The 17,295-nt window shown below is 44.9% G+C and overlaps 1 protein-coding gene across 1 annotated transcript in view; it reads left to right on the top strand.

The window, feature by feature from the left end:
- Positions 1 to 1,139: 1,139 nt before the first annotated feature.
- Positions 1,140 to 17,295, top strand: part of LOC137521108 (dimethylaniline monooxygenase [N-oxide-forming] 2-like) — a 43,951-nt gene continuing 27,795 nt past the window's right edge. Inside the window, exons 1-3 of the mRNA XM_068239912.1 lie at positions 1,140 to 1,204; positions 10,264 to 10,403; positions 10,513 to 10,701. Of these exons, the coding sequence (XP_068096013.1) occupies positions 10,272 to 10,403; positions 10,513 to 10,701 (321 nt within the window). The 5' untranslated portion in view covers positions 1,140 to 1,204; positions 10,264 to 10,271. The remainder of the gene's footprint in view (positions 1,205 to 10,263; positions 10,404 to 10,512; positions 10,702 to 17,295) is intronic.

Below are 17,295 nucleotides of genomic sequence, written 5' to 3' on the forward strand. Positions count from 1 at the left end.
GTAAAACGAAATTGTAATTTCATGTTTTACACAAAAATTCCTCTAAAAAAAACCTTGTAATTAAGAAAATGTTGTGTATGGTCATAATCACGCTAAATTTATTTTAGTAAATTTTTGTGATTAAGATTTTTCCATTCAGATCATAATCGTAATTACGAAAATTATGCAAAATTCACGATACCATAATCAGAACATTAAAATCCTCGCTATTCATTATGACTTCTTTTAGGCTAGATTCACAGTGGTCAGTTGCATAATGCACACGTTATACTGAGTGTGAACTGGAATGGAGACTAGACATAGATTTTAATACAATCCTGCATGCAACGAGTTAGAATAACATGATCAGTTACAATGCAGTACTGTGAATATCGAACACTGGCAATCCAGCGCAGGAGATTTGGGCGCAGCCGACGCCACAATAGACCATAATAGGAATTACGGCTATAACGACGTACAGTGAGTAACTTCGGTGCCATCAGAAGACAGAGCTTAAGTTACTTTTAAAACACTGTAATTCGGCCTCCAGCAATAGCTGGAAGCCGAATTACATCATTCCCCATCATCCACGTTGACATGGCTGGATTTGTGGGCAGGCCAGGTAGGCTGGGGCCTAGGGCGGGGCTTAAGCTAGGGCGGCCTGCAGCTGACAGCCAATCAGCTACTTCATATCTGCCCTGTGTGCAGTGTGCAATGCTTTGATTGCATCCTCTCCTCAGTACCGAAGCTGGTCCATCTGCCCGCCCGCCCGCCCGCATGATCAGAGGGATTAATACCTACTCGGCCTTCTTCACACACAACTCCCCGCTCACTGCACTGGATGCAGAAAGCTGCAGGTCATCAACAGCGAGGCTCACAGTGATAAGAGAGAGCGGTGCCCTGTAACGACCGGCAGCTGTATAATTCAGGAAGTAATCACTCACTGCCTCTTTCATCATCACTGTGAGCCATCACGCTTCTAATGATCTGCAAGCTCTGTGTATGCAGTGAAGTAAGTGAGGGGAACATTGTAATGGAGATACAAGCAGGGCTATCGCTGACATTGTACAGACGTGTCAGTGGTCCTGAAGCACAGCACTATGATACAGAAGCTCCCTGCACACGCAGGGGTCATTAGAAACAGATCAAAGTAAAGAGGTCAGCACTTCTAAGTAAACAAGCCTGCCTGAGTTATTGCCCATTTTCAGTCACTCCACTGTGACAGGTAAAAGGTCTGTTTTCCTGCTCCAGCCTTTTACTTTCCTTCAGATCACACTCTCCCTCTCTTGTCCTCTTGTCCCATGTATTCTCTATTTCTGTATTTTTCCACATCCCCTCATCCCCATCTTGCTCCCTCTCTCTTTTCCTATTCCATCTTGTGCTGTCTCTCCCTTGCTTTTCCCTCCTCCCCATCTCTATTCTTTTCCCCTCTCTTTTTTGACTTTAAACTGTCCGCACAGGAACTCACAATCTAATCCCTACCATAGTCTGTTTATCGTATAATCATTATGCATTTTTGTAGCAACGACATCTTCTGCAGCACTTTACAGAGTCCATAGTGATGTCACTGACTGTCCTCAGAGGAGCTCACAGTTTAATCCCTACCATAATCATAGTCTATTGTCCTGCCATACTATTATTATGTATTTACAGTATATAGCAGTGACATCTCCTGAAGCACTTTACAGAGTACATAATCATGTCACTGACTGTCTTCAGAGGAGCTCGCAATATAATCCTACCATAGTCTAACGTCCTACCATATTATTATTATTATGTATTTAAATAGCACCGACATGTTCTGCAGCACTTTACGGAGTACATAATCATGTTCTCAGAGGAGCTCACAATCTAATACATACCATAATCATAGTCTAATGTCCTACCATATTATTATGTATTTATATATTGCTGACATCTTCTGAAGCACTATAGAATGTATAGTCATGTCACTGACTGGGGCGGTTGTTGACTGTTGGCCTAGGGCAGTAAAAAGTACAAATCTGGCCCTGCACGTTGACCTAGAAGGGGAATAGTAATTAACGTCCCCGGGAACTTGTGCAGCAGCAGGATAAGCCATACCAGCTGTATCCTGTGCCCAAGTCTCCCGGCGGCAAATCCTCTCGTACACGTGAACAGGCCCATAGAATTGTATGGGCAGTGAGTTGACATGCAGAATTATTCTGAAATGTAACTGACTTCTGTGAGCTAGCCCTTACGGGGGAGCTAGCCCTATACTGGGGGCTCCTACCTATCTAGCCTATACTGGGGGCACCTACCTATCTAACGTATACTGGGGGCAACTATACTGGCTACCTATATTGGAAGCACCTACCTGGCTAACCTATACTAGGGGCAATTATACTGGCTTCCAATACAGGGGAACCTATGCCTGGCTACCTATACTGGGGGGACCTATAGCTGGCTACCTTGCCTGGCTACCTATACTGCGGGCACCTACTGTATACCTGGCTCCCCGGCGGGGGGGCTATGGGGGCACAATTTTTACACCCTCGCTCTGGGTGCAATTTAGCTTCGAAACTGCCCTTGAAGTTAAAATGTGTTTTCACACTCATGACCATATATTTTTGTGCCTATTCTCAGCAGTGCAAAACTATGTATCTTCGTCCCCATTTACTTCAATGCATTTGGCAACAGTGAGTTTTCTCTTGCCAACATATTTTCACAAAAAACATTTTTATTTGTTTGAAAATGTGTTTTCTCATGCCTATATATTTGTAAAAAGGCTCACCTGTGCCAAAATATGACATATGTAAAATTGATCAGGAATTCTTTGCAGCATTGATTTCTAGCAGATTCGATCAAATGATCGAATCTGCCACATATTGAAGGGAAAAATCAACCAATGTATGGCCACCTTAAGCCTTGTAGGACAAATCAATAATGATGAATAATAAAAAGCTATACTGTGCAGACAAGGAACTAGTGCTCAGTGCCTGGTTTAATGTGATGCAATGGGAACCAGGGCCAAATTTCTGGAAAGGCCACAAAGGCCATTGCCTAGGGTAATAATATCAGAAGAGCGGAAGTACCTGAGAGAGAGAAACCAGCGGAGAACCTATTGAGAAGAATTGCATTATTGCTCATTAACACAGGTATCAAAGAAGCTTGTTTTTTGAGTTGCAATGCAATCATCTAATCACACTGAAAACACTGGTTTCTGATGTGAAACCGGCCTAAATCGAGTATGTGGTGTTCAGGCGGAATTTCACGTGTTGTAGAAAAAAATGAAAAAAACAAACAGCATAGCTGCACTCAAAGAGATAAATGTTAGTCCAAATACAACAATTCTAATCCTAGACAGCAGTTACCACAAATATATGGTTTGTGGTATATACATTAACCATAATAATGAAGAGACCCTGCATGAACATAACCTTCAAGTCCCAAACCCAAGATTCAAAGCAGGGACCTCGGCCTTTCAGCAAACATCCGCCACCACGTGAAGCCACTCCTCCAACTTTTTCAGCGCCTGTCCGATTGCATACCAGCTGCGGCCTATGTCAGTGCATTTCGCCCTGCTTACTTGGGGCTTTCTCAGGATGTGCTGCGTCATGTGGATTTATTTTCAGTTCATCAGTTTCAACTGGGTGGGACTGATGCCCTTCAGGGTCAGGGGGTTTGAATTTGAGCTCTTTGGATTAAGATGCATCTTACTAGGCATATTGAATTGGCGAGGTTAATCTTGTTGCGCCATCTGATACAGTATGTATGTAGTTAGCAATTGAAAAGTTTGTTCATGCAGGGTCTCTTCATGATTATGGTTAATGTATGCAAAACAAACCATACCCTATATGTATGGTAAATTCTGTCTTTGGATGCAGTTAATGCAGTTATTGCAATAAAGTTTTATCTCTTTGAGTGCAGCTATACTGTTTTTTTGTTCATGTTTTTCTACTTGAGGTAATTTACCAGTGCTAGCAACGGGGAGCCTAGTTCCTAAAACGTTTTCAACAGCAGTAATACTAGCTTGTATGTACAATTTCACTTATTACCTGCATCCACGCTATTGTCTCACTTTATGTAAGAAATGGGCGGGTGGAAGTGTTTGTCAACTTTCCAGCACTATACCTTTTACTTGAGTACACAGACTTCTTGTTGTTCATGGGAAGCAGCCAAGACGGGATTAAATCATTTTAAGATGAAGGTTTGCTGATGACTAAGGAAACTGCTTACATCTGTATGGATGGGTGTAGAGCTGTGAGTAAATAGGACTTTACAAGGGATTTTTGAAGCTAAAACTTTAGTTCAAAAGGTAATTCTTCTTTTTTAATCTACATGATTGTATTGAAAAATTTGCTTTATTAAGTTTTGGACTTTGGGTTTTAACAGAAAAAATGCAAAGTGGAAAGAGCTTAATTGTAATGCTAGGTACACACGATGAGATCTTTTGGCAGATTTACTGTTAGATTACTTCCAACATGTCTGATCTGATTTCCGATCAATTTCTGATCATTTTCCCGAACAATTTGACTTTCACTGCTATGGAAAATCGATTAAAAACAATCGGAAATCAGATCAGATATGTTGTAAATAATCATTCTGACAGTAAATCTGCCAGAAAATCTCATTGTGTATATGTAGCATAAGACATGGACTGCATTAGACCCATAGCTTGCTTTGGTTTGGCATCCATTTAAAGCAAACCTGTGTGATTCGAAATGCAAAACAGCAGATACTTTTGTAGATTTAATGCCTGGTGCACACCAGGCAATTTTCTGTAAGATAGATTATTTCCAACGCATGAGATTTGATTTCTGATCGTTTTTCTGATCAATGTTGTATAGAAGGGATCAGAAAATTGATCAGAAAACATTGGAAATCAGATGGGACCTGTCGGAAATGATTGGTTAGAACTGTTCATCTGATGGGAAATTGCATGGCGTAGCAGGCATTACACATTTGGAAACTTGTTTGGAAACTTTGTAGTCTTCTTTTGGTTAGACAAAAACGATTATCTTGTGAGGCTTCTAAGTTCCAGTAGCAACATTTTCAATTCTTGTTTAGTCAAACCTTTTTAGTATAATATAGTCACAAAGCAATAGAGTCTCTTAATAGGATTTAGCCTTAAAGATAAATAGAAATCCTCCCTTGAGGCTAAGTTGTAGAAAAAAAATGTTCTTGTTTAACGGTTACTTCTTTATATTAATCCATTACGTCTAAACATTGCAGCTGTTAGATCTGAGTCTTTATTACTCCTTTAGCATTTGATGACAACAAATTTAAAATACAAAATACTTGGATCTTCACTAGTGCATTCTTGTTCTATTTTTCTTCATGGTATAATTGCTTATTAACGTCTACCATATTTTTTGCCGTATAAGACGTTCCGGAATATAAGACGCACCTAGGTTTAGAGGGCAAAAAGCAGGGCAAAAAAATATACTAAACCTGGTGCGTCCATGTTCCAGGAGCGTCTTGTAGATGTTCTCCCCCAGTTGATATCCTCCTGTGTCCCCTTCTGTCCCAAGGTGTCCCCTTCTGTCCTCCCAGATGTCCCCATCTGTTCCCAGGTGTCCCCAGGTGTCCCCTTTCACCCTCCCAGATGTCCTCTACCATCTCCAGGTGTACCCTCTTCTGTCCCCAGGTGTCCCCCCTTCTTTCTCCAAGTGTCCCTTTCTGTCCTCTCAGGTGCCCCCCTTCTGTCCCCATGTCCCCCTTCTGTTCCTAGGTGTCCCCTACTGTCCTCCCTGGTGTCCCTGCTACCTCCCCTTTGTCCACATTTCCCTCCCCCATTTCCCGCTATCTCCTCTGTGTCCTCGCCACCTCTCCATGCCTCAGCTTTCCTCCCCCGTGTCCCCACTTCCTTTCTCGGTGTCCCCGCTACAGTTACCAGCTTGTGTAACTGTATAGCTGACAGATAGCTGAATTCTTCACCGCTCCCCATTTAAATGTATAGCGGCAGTCTCTTACCTCTCCAGCAGTGCCCACAGGGATAGCTGATCTCTTCACCGCTGCACTTCTCACTCTAGTGTTGGCTTGTACTAATGACGTGTCAGTTCAAACTGCAGTCACTAGAACAAGAAGTGCAGCGGTGAAGAGGTCGGCAATCCCTGCGGGCGCTGCTGCAGAGTTAAGAGACTTTCGCTATACATTTAAACGGGGACCGGTGAAGAGGTCAGCTATGTCAGCTATAAAGTTACACAAGCTGGTAACTATAGCGGGGACACAGAAAAAGGAAGAAGGGACACGGGGGATGGAGGCTGGGACACGGAGAGGTAGCTGGCACCCGGGGGAGGGAAGCAGGGAGACGATGGAGGTATCGGGGAACGAAGGAGGGAAGCAAAGGCACAGGAAAGAGCGGGCACACAGGCAGGGAATCCCTGACGTGGCTGTGGTTCATATCGGCGAGCGTTCGGAAGTCGGGGATTCCCTGCCTAGGCCGTATAAGACGCAGGGACTTTTTCTTCCCATTTTTTGGGAAGAAAAAGTGTGTCTTATACAGCAGAAAATACGGTATATAATAGGATAGTAGTAGTATTTTTAACAACTAAAATAAATCTTAAATCAGCAGTTATAATTCTTCTAGGAGAGGAAAAGGGAAAAATGCTTTCTAGTTACATTTTATTAATGTGTGCTGTCTCTTGCCTTGTATCTGCAGTCTTCTATTTTTAAAGAAGCATACTTCCGACATCTTTAAAACAGGATTTTTTCAAAAAGTTGTATATAGTACCTTTTGCTTTCATCGCAAAGTCTGTTAAATTGTCTAGTATAAAAAAAAAACAAAAAACTTTATTTCTCTTGATAGCAGAATCTTTTACATATATAAAAAATGTTCTTTGTATGACAAAAACTGTTCTTTCACTTTTTTCTCACTGCACTTTTCTCAAAAAGTTTTTATGCACTTCGAAGGTAGGCATTTTCATAATGTATATCAATATAATCTGCTTCAATATCTTCATTTTGTCAGATATATAATATACATGCAGCGTTAATACTTTTCTTAAGTTTGATAGGTTAAAATATTTATTTTATCTTCTAAGTCTTTTCATAGACTTTAAACTGAGTACGCCATTTTGTTGTGTTCCTGTTTGTATTGGGAACACAACGCACATCTCACCGTGAATGTAGCCTCAACTTGTTGAAAAGCATTGTTTGAGGCGAGCCAATCACAGAGGATCCAAAAAGGGAAGCGAGGTATGCTGTGGGGGTGGAGTCATGGTAAAGATGAGTAACTGAATTCGGTAAACATATGTCAGTAAATTGCTGATTGCGTTAACCACATGTTAAAATCCGCAATCATTTCCACCTGAAACTACCGTTTGTGTAAAGCGTGTTAAAAATGTGCTAAAAGTAAGTAGCATCATAAAAAGTGCATTAAGAATCATTAATTTAGAGGCGCATACAGCACCCACCTCACCAGCACCCGGTGGGGGGAATGTTTGATGCATTTATGTCTGAGGTAACATTTGCTAGATTTCTAATGGAGTAATGAATGGGCATTTCACATGTTTCGGAGGTACCGTTTTCCGCATTTCACATGTTTGCGGCATTACATGTGTGGGAGGTAACATTTACTGCATTTTAACATTTGTGGGAGGTGATGTTTGCAGAATTTTTATGTATCAGAGCATTTGCCTCCTTGTGTGTGTTGGAAGTTGCTGCATTTCACATGTCAGAGGTAACATTTGCCTCATTGCATGTGTTCGAGGTTACGTTTGCTACATTTCATGTGTCGGTGGTAATGTTTCTCTCATTGCATGTGTGGGAGGTGACGTTTGCTGCATTTCATGTGTCAGAGGTGATAGTTGTGGATTTCATGTGTCGGAGATAATGTTTGCTGCATTTCATGTTTCGGACTCAAGTAACAGTTGCTGCATTTCATGTGTTGGAGGTAGCCAGTGTTCTCCCCAGGCTCTTTTGGTGAGCACCCGGCGGTCATGGGCTTGCCTCCTCACCCTGCTCCTATGCTGTAAGCAGAGTTGCACCAGCCTTGCATTCCCCTGTCATGCCCCACCCGGCCACTTTTTCATGCCACTTGGCTGGAAAACAAATTTGGGGAGAACACTGTGTTATGTTTGCCTAATTGCATGTGTTGGAGGTAACATTTTTTGCATTTATTATTTGATGGCCACAGTGGCTGCATTTGCTACTTTGTGGTTATTTTTGCAGCATTTGGCATTTTGAGGGCTCATAATTGCTAAATGGTATGCTAATAAATGAACCTAGAGAAATACAATGACAGGAAAAGTTATATATTTTGCTAGCCACTTTATTAATGTCTTGCTAGTACTTAGTTTGACCTCTTTTGCCTTTCGAACTATCTTATTCTTCATGGCATTCCTCAGAGATATTGGTACACATTGAAATGATAGCATCACACAGTTTCTGCATATTTATTGTCTGTCTTCACCCCATCATGGGGGAAACACTACATTCTTAGCTGTTCAGGGAACTTTGTCCAATTACCTGTTCACTTTGCCTAACTGCGTTCTGGGAGGAAACTTAGGGCTCTGCTTTAGAGACTGCGTTACACTGTTACATTACAGTTAGCTCCACCCACAGCATGTCATGACCACACCCATTCTTCGCTGTGGCAAGCTTTGTGCGCCGCATTCATGACTGTCCTTTGGGGGGGGGGGGGGGGGGGGTCTGTAAATAATCAGCACTGAGGGATAAATACTCTAGATATGACACTGAGGAGGCATAGAGGATTGAATTTCAGAAATAGTGTCTTTTTTCCTTTCTTTTTTTCTTGGTTTTCCCTTTAAATTGCATATGAAATAAGGTAACGACTAAAAACAATCACTTACACGTGCCTAATTTGTGCGAAGATATCGATCATTTAGGTAGGTGTGATAAACTGTTACAAAGTTATAGCCAAATGAATCGGAGGAGTGTTGAAATGCAAAAATATCTCTTGGCAGGAGGGGTAAAATAGCATGTGGCGTGAAGGGGTTAAGGAGGGCAATGACATAAGATTGATTCACACTTTCAATTATGATTAGCCATTCGCTGATTTTACCACCTCCATGTGGTCAGGAGGGTCAGTTGATGGTCAACAGATATTGAAGACTATGAGCAGATTGCGTGGGTAAACCCCCATGGAGATGGTACAATTGTTCAGTGTTTGGCCAAACATAATTTAAAGTGTGTACCAGGCTCTGAGCCTGGTACACACATTTCATTTTGATTGGCCAAACACTGACCCATTTTACCACCTCCATGTTTTATGAGGGCCATCAGAGTGTGAATACTATGAACAGATTGTGTAGGTATGCTTTCCTACTACTTGAAGGTGATAAAGTTGACCAATCAGTAGTCAATCAAAATTGGATGTGTGTGTCAGACCTAAACCTGGCACACACTTTCAATTATATATGCAAGCTTGCCGCATCGTAAACAGTGCAACATCAACAACACTTATAGAAAATGTTAGTGCCTCCTACCACAATTATTAGCAGTATCAAAAGCAGGTAATGTGAGGAGGCTCGCCCTTTATAATTGCTGCCCACTCTCACAGGTATCTATACTCACAAATTGTAATACTGATCACTTTAGCCATCTTCCTGCTCCATCCTTAATCATCCTCAGTATTTCTCAAACAAACACTGAAACAGGATCATAGCATACCCCCATTATGAAAGGTTACGAAGCTCCCACAACCCGGTAACACCACTGATACACATGAGGCAACTTCTTCATGCAATGTGACAGACCACCAGCACATTCACCCTTTACACTGGCTGCCCACTTTCATAGACAGCTGTCAGCGCTGAATGTCCAGGATCTGTTGAAACTCAGCTCATCTCCCTGGCATCAACTGCCACTCTTCCTAAATTTTACTCATGTAACAAATGTAAAATATCCTCATTTAAAGGACCACTATTGCGAAAAAAGTAGGCATTTAAAATCTGACAGAACCGACAGGTTTTGGGCCAGTCCATCTCCTCATGGGGGTTTCTCAGTTTTCTTTGTTTTCAACAGCATTTTCTGAACAGCAGCTGCAAAGTCTAAGTTCTAAAATAGTGTGCAAGTAAGTAGGGAGGCTGGCTGGTATCTTACTATTTTGGCAGTTATACTGCTATTCAGTAAATGCTGTTAAAAACAAAGAAAAAAACAGAGAATCCCCCAGGAAGAGATGGGCTGGCCCAAAACCTGTTGGTTCTGTCAGATTTTAACTGCTTAATTTTTTCACGATAGTGGTCCTCTAAACAAGGACATTGACAAAGATGAATAATAATCTCCTGTGATTTACCACTGTGACACAGCACAGCACCCTTTTTAATGGATCAAACCATAATATTTCTGTCCTTTTTCTAGGTAGCACAATGGTTAAAACAGTAGCAGTAATTGGAGCTGGAGTTAGTGGTTTAGCAGCTATCAAAGCATGCTTGGAAGAAGGCCTTGAGCCAACATGTTTTGAAAGAAGTGATGACATTGGAGGTCTTTGGAGATTCACAGTAAGTTCATTTCAATAATTTTACTTTGAATGTAAAAAGATTTTACAAAACAAAAAGTAGTATTGTAGTTAGTATCTAAAATCTAACTAATATTGTATCCATAATACAGGATAAAGCCGAGGACGGTAGAGCTAGTATCTACAGATCGTTGGTAACCAATGTGTCTAAAGAAACCATGGCTTTCAGCGACTTCCCCATGCCTGCAGACTTTCCCAATTACCTTCCTCACCACAAGTACTTTGAATACATAAAGTTATATACTAAAAAATTCAATTTGGTGAAATACATTCAATTTAAGGTAAGCTGTACACACTATTGATTTCTTTTTTAAATACAACTGCATTAAACTTCTGTACCCGTTACGTACACTGGTAAGGTGGCATGTGTTGTGCAATTAGCATGACTGCGGTTACCTAGGTAACAGTGGCATTGTTACTTAAAGTGCAACGCAAGTAGTGTAACACACATTACCCTAGCAATGCTTATGTTGCCTAGGTAATGCAGGCTGCACTTATTGTGGATCCTGGAGAACTGGAGGAGACTTCACTTGGGAAGTCTATCATATTTTCTTTTTCTTTTGGGGGTATTTTAACAGTAAATCTTTTACTTCCCATCTCTCTATACTCATTGTTCTTGATTCCAGCTCTTTTCAAATGGGTTTTTTACGATTTTAGCCAAAGTCTAGTAGTCCATCTTTAGCACATCCGGAGCTATAGAAACTGTAGCACATTTTCTGAGCTGTTTTTCTTATGTTGTAAAAAGTTATTGATTTATATAATGGTCAAACTGTTAGAGCAATTTTGAACATTTTGCTGCAAAGCAAATTTAAGTTGGTTGATCTATATATGTATACAATCGTACGTGTGTGTGTACGTACGTACGTATGTGCCACCATCACTCAAAAACTCCTTGACTGATTTCTGAAAAACTTGGTATACAGATCCCTTACTATTTGGGAAAATATGTTCTGGGGGTCCCCCCTCCCCCCCCCCCGAGCACCTGGGCGGAACCATAAACAGACGATCAGATTTTAAATTGAAAAAGGCTGCCATTCTCAAAATAAAAAGCCAGAGTCCCCAAACTTGGCACAGTTGGTCACTTGGTGACCGAGGTTCAAAGTTCAGTGAAAATGTGCGCAGTATAAAACAGTCAATCAAATTTCAGGTGTTCATTTTAAATGGGAAGATGTGGACTGCAGCCATTCTTAGACTATTAATTGCAGGCTTCTCAAACTTGGCACAGTTCATCACTGGGTGACTGGGGTTAATATTCAGGAAAGTGGGTGGAGCCTACACTATCCAATTAAAATTCATTGATTTTCAAGGGGAATATTTAAATTGCAGCCATTCTTACACTGTTAATGGCAAAGGCCTCAAACTTGGTACAGTCGGTCATTGGGTGACTGGGGTTCAAATCCAGAAAAGGAGGCAGAGCCACAAACAGCCAATCAGATTTGTTTTTTATTGATTTAAATGGAAAAAATTAAACTGCTTTCACTCCCCAAAGCTCACAAAGGACCCCAAAGCTCACAAATTTGGTTATTGAGTGACAGTGTGCCAAGGTTAGAAAAAGTGGTCAGACCCAACAATCACCAAATACATATCTGAGCAATGCCAGGTCTTCAGCTAGTTAAAGTAAAAGGAGCGGTCGTAAAACAATGAAAGGCATTCTTCAGTTTATTTCTTTATGAAGCTTATCACTATTTCATGATATAGCCCAAGATGGCGCCGTAAGAGGTGCCTCGGTCACATGGCTCCTAGGCTTTTCTTAGTTTTCTTAGTTTTCTCTTAGTTTTTCTTTAGTTTTTCTTTAGTTTTCATTAGATTAGTGGTAGTTTTAGTATCAGTTCAGTGGTAGTTTCAGCTTTTCGTTTTTAGCTAACGGAGTTTAGACTAGCAACATCGGGCAGGAGACGATAAGAACCCTCTGCAACAGCGGCGGCTCCCGGAGCCTCTTGAATCCCGGCCCAGGACTTACATCACTAACCTCCCACTCGGTCGGCACCCAGCCCGCAGGACAACCGCCGCCTCCTCCTGTCAGCAAGCTACCGCTCCTGGGCTCCACGCTCTCCAGAGCAGCGGCACCGTCTCCAGACCAGACCTGCACATCCCTCCTTCCACAAGCCGTCCCCAGACCTGCACATCCCTCCCTCCACAAGCCAGGGACTGCAGCGCACGACTGCGCTCAAGGCAGCAAGAAAGCTCTGGGTCACGAGACCTCCAGGAAGTGAAGCTCCGGGTCACTGCACGCCGGAGCCCCCGAGACACGCGCATCAGTCCATGCGGACTCCCAGCTGACCCCCCACGTGGCACGCGGCTGCCTGGCCTCCTCCTCCCTTCTCCCGCAGATGGGAAGCACATCTGCTACCGCACACTACCTCGAACACCCACAATGAGGGCTCCTCTGCCGGGATACTAGGAGGCACGCTTGGATTCTGCTGCTGCTGCCACAACGGGGGTCCCCACTCCTGCCAGCACTGGTCCTAGGCCTGCGCGGAGGCCGCTACCGGCAACAACAAGGGTCCCCTCTCCTGCAGCCGTGCCTTGCACTGGCCCTACTCCCTCAGTGCTGCCGATGTCTGCTGCCGGACAGGACAAGAGGAAGTGCGGTAGGACAACCACTCCAGCAGCTCAGCTCCCCCCCCTTCAGCACTCGGAAGACCAGGACCACATGGTGGATTACAAAACGAATCGGTGAGCTACTGTACTGTTTGTGCTTGCTATATGTGCTTGCCCTGCATGCTTTCCTGCACCTTGAATTGGCACCCTGCATCACGGCTGGCTTTTTATGTACTTTTCACACTCTCCCATGCCACTCAGCACTTGGGGTATTAATGTGCCTGCTCTGTATGCTTCCCTGCACCCTGACAGAACTCTGCGGCCTTGCCTTTCTTTCGCATGCGGCCCTGCTCCATCCCGCCCCAGCCACCTGCTCAGCCCTGAATGAGCACCAACTGAGTAAGGCATGGGCAGAGTTCAGCCAGTCTCCCAGCACACTGTCACCTTATCTAGAGAGGAGCTCCTGTACTAGGAACCCCTAGCCCACAACATAGAAGGGGCCCCCCTGTGGGAGGAAGTAAATGCCCACATCAAGCAGCTAACCGCATACCGCGCACACGAACAAACGCCGCCACAGGGGGAGGAGGGCAGGTGCCCGAGTGAGACTCAAGAAGAGGGGCCTACGCTCTCCCATCCCTGCTGTCCTCCTGGCGAATGTGCGCTCACTCCCGAACAAGATAGATGAGCTGCTCCTTCTACTCGGCAGCAAGCCCTCGATCAGCAGGAACACCCCGGTCCTCTGCTTTACTGAAACCTGGCTGAATGATAGTATCCCCGACAACTCCCTGCAAGTGCCAGGTCACGTCATCTTCCGAGCAGATCGGGACCAGGCCCTCTCCGGAAAAAAACGAGGAGGAGGCATATGCTTTTACATAAATACTGCCTGGTGCACCAACAATACTGTCCTCAGCAAGACCTGCTCCCCCGACGTCGAGCTACTAGCGCTCAACTGCAGGCCGCGGTACCTACCCAGGGAGTTCCCCTCCCTTGTTCTCATCGGGGTCTACATCCCCCCTGATGCAAACACCAAGAATGCCCTGCAGACTCTCACAGACAGCATCTCGCAGTGGGAAACGGCTCTCCCTGAAGCTCTCATCATCATCCTGGGGGACTTCAACAGCGCTAACCTTCGCCAGGAACTACCTCGGTACAAGCAACATATCACCTGCCTGTAACGATCGGTGGGTGCAGAGAGTATCTGATTACCGGTGATCTGCAGTATCGCCGGAAATACAGATATATACCAGATTATAAGTGATCTGCAGTCTCACCGATAATCCGATATACAAACTAACCTCTGTTCGCCTGAGTAGAGTGTAGTGTTTTGGTGTAACAGTAACACTAGGAGGCCTAGGCCTCAGTGCAGCAAGGAGAACTGCACGGATTCCTTCCGCAGACCTGAGCTCTCCAAGACGGGAGGAGTCAGACTGACAGTAGGAAGGAAAGTCCGAGAGTGACACTCAGGAAGAAGTGTCACTAACAGGACTGGGAACCGCCTCCAATCGTGAGGTCGGTTCTCGAGGTCAGACAAGCCAGGTCGTACACACACGGACAGATAAAGTACAAATACAGTAGGCAAAGGCGGAGTCAACGTACAGGCAGGGTTCGGCAGCGGGGTATCAGATATATCGGGGTACAAAATCAGGAGGCAGAAACAAAGTCTAGGAACGAGCCGAGGTTCGGCAACAGAGTATCAGAAATATCGAGGTACAAGGTCAGAGTTCAGGAGGATAGTCGAGGCAGGCAAAAGTCATAACATATAATCACAATCAAACTAGTACTTTAGCTATCAAATATCTAGCTAAGTGTAGGATTACAGCTCCAGCTGGTCCCGGCACACTTCAGGATCTGACTACGGATCTGGGTGCTCCCACGTATGTGATCGCACGCCAGACAAAGAGCAAGTGAACAACCAGCAGTATATATACTCTAGGACCTTTCCAGGACCTCCCTAATTGCTGGTCCAATGAGAGCAGTGGAATTTGTCAGCTGACCCAGCTGGTCAGCCGACACCCTTCTAACTGCTATTTAAACTCTGCCTCTCTGCTCGCGCGCGTGTAAGTCTGAATCTTGGTGGACTATCAGTCCCAGCCACACCAGTACTGTCATGCAATGTATCTAGTGCGGGGGCCGCCTCTGATGCGGATTCCGCCGTTCCCAATGCGGATTCCGCCGCACTGCCTATGCGGCATGCAGCGTTTTTTCCGCGTTGTGACGCCATGCTGGACGCGGAAACAGCCGCCTCACCTTGAGAGACGGCGGCATTTCCGCGTTTCCTTACAGTACCCCCCCCCGAGGAGTGGACTCCGGACAACTCCTACCAGGTTTCTCGGGATGTAAGGCATGAAACTCCCTCCTTAGCTCGTCTGCATGCATGCGTGAACCCGGTACCCACTGTCTCTCCTCAATGCCGTACCCTTTCCAATGTACGAGGTACTGTACCGAATTCTGTACCATGCGTGAATCCAATATCTTTTCTACCTCGTACTCAGGTTGGTCGTCCACCACCACAGGAGGAGGAGGAGTGGGACCCACATGGACTGCTGGTTTAAGCAGGGATACGTGGAAGGACTTTACCCCACGCATGCTGGCGGGAAGATCAACGGAATACGTAACGTTGTTGATCTTCTTGGCCACTGAAAATGGACCCACAAACCTGGGGCCCAGTTTATCTGAGGGCTGTCTCAGGGTTAAGTGACGTGTGGACACCCAGACCAAGTCTCCTGGCTGGAACTTCCACTCCAATGAGCGTCTTTTGTCAGCCTGACCCTTTTGACTCTGGAATGCCCTTTCCAGATTACTCTTCACCTTCCCCCAGATGACTTTAAATGCCCTGTGCCAGGCTTCCAGGGTTGGAAACGGAGAGGAGGCAACTGGCAAGGGGGAAAACTTGGGTGATCTCCCCGTTACCACCTGAAAAGGCGAAAATCCGGAGGAGGAATTTCTCAAGTTATTTTGAGCAAATTCTGCGAAGGGCAAAAATCTGACCCAGTCGTCTTGTGCCTCCGCAACATAACATCTCAAAAATTGTTCTAGAGACTGATTTATCCTTTCAGTCTGGCCATTAGTCTGTGGGTGGTAGCCGGACGAGAAAGACAGCTTCATGCCCATTTGGTGGCAAAATGCCCTCCAGAATCTAGAAATGAATTGGACTCCCCTATCCGACACTATGTTTTCCGGAATGCCATGCAGCCGGAAAATGTGGATGATGAACAGGTCGGCCAATTCCTGAGCCGAGGGGAGTCCTTTCAAGGGCACGAAATGGGCCATCTTGCTGAAGCGGTCGACTACCACCCAAATGACCGACATGCCTTCAGACCTGGGGAGCTCACCCACGAAATCCATGGACAAGTGGGTCCATGGCTCACTCGGGGCGGGCAAAGGCTGTAAGGTACCGACAGGTGCCAGCCGGGAGGGTTTACTCTTAGCACATACTGCGCATTCCCTAACAAATTCCCTGCAATCAACAGACAGGAAAGGCCACCAGGCACACCTGGCTACAAGATCCTGTGTTCTGGCAACTCCAGGATGTCCAGCATTTTTATGTGCGTGGAACATTTCAAGGATCTGAAGACGAAAGGGCAAGGGAATAAACATGACCCCTTCAGGCTTCCCTTCTGGGATGTCCTGCTGGAAGGGGCTCAACGTCTCCTTCCAGTCTTCCCAAGTATCAATTGCAGCCAGCACCAATTTTCGCGGAACAATCGTCTCAGGGACGGAGGCCTGTGCTGTTTCCGGCTCAAAGCACCTGGATAGCGCATCTGCCTTAGTATTCTTACTGCCCGGGGTGTACGTAATCACGAATGTGAACCTTGAAAAAAACAGGGACCATCGAGCCTGACGAGGGCTTAACCTCTTAGCCCCCTCGATGTATTCCAGATTCTTGTGGTCGGTAAAAACCGTGATAGTATGCTCCGCTCCTTCTAACCAATGACGCCATTCTTCAAAGGCTAGTTTAATGGCTAAGAGTTCCCTGTTGCCTATATCGTAGTTTCTCTCTGCTGGAGAGAATCTCCGAGAAAAATAGGCACATGGGTGCAATCTACCCTGTAAGCCTGAACGTTGAGACAGCACAGCCCCCACCCCGACTTCTGAGGCGTCTACCTCAACAATAAAAGGGAAGGAAGTGTCTACGTGTCTTAGTATGGGTGCTGTGCAGAACAGCTCCTTCAAGGTCGAAAATGCCTGTAGGGCCTCAGGCGACCAGTGAGTAGTATCCGCCCCTTTCCTAGTGAGACTGGTGAGAGGTGCAATAACGGTGGAGTACCCCTTTATGAACCTCCTATAATAGTTTGCAAAACCCAGAAAACGTTGCAACGATTTTAACCCCACCG

The sequence above is a fragment of the Hyperolius riggenbachi genome, chromosome 6 (genome assembly GCF_040937935.1).
Source record: "Hyperolius riggenbachi isolate aHypRig1 chromosome 6, aHypRig1.pri, whole genome shotgun sequence".
Classification (NCBI taxonomy): Eukaryota; Metazoa; Chordata; class Amphibia; order Anura; family Hyperoliidae; genus Hyperolius; species Hyperolius riggenbachi.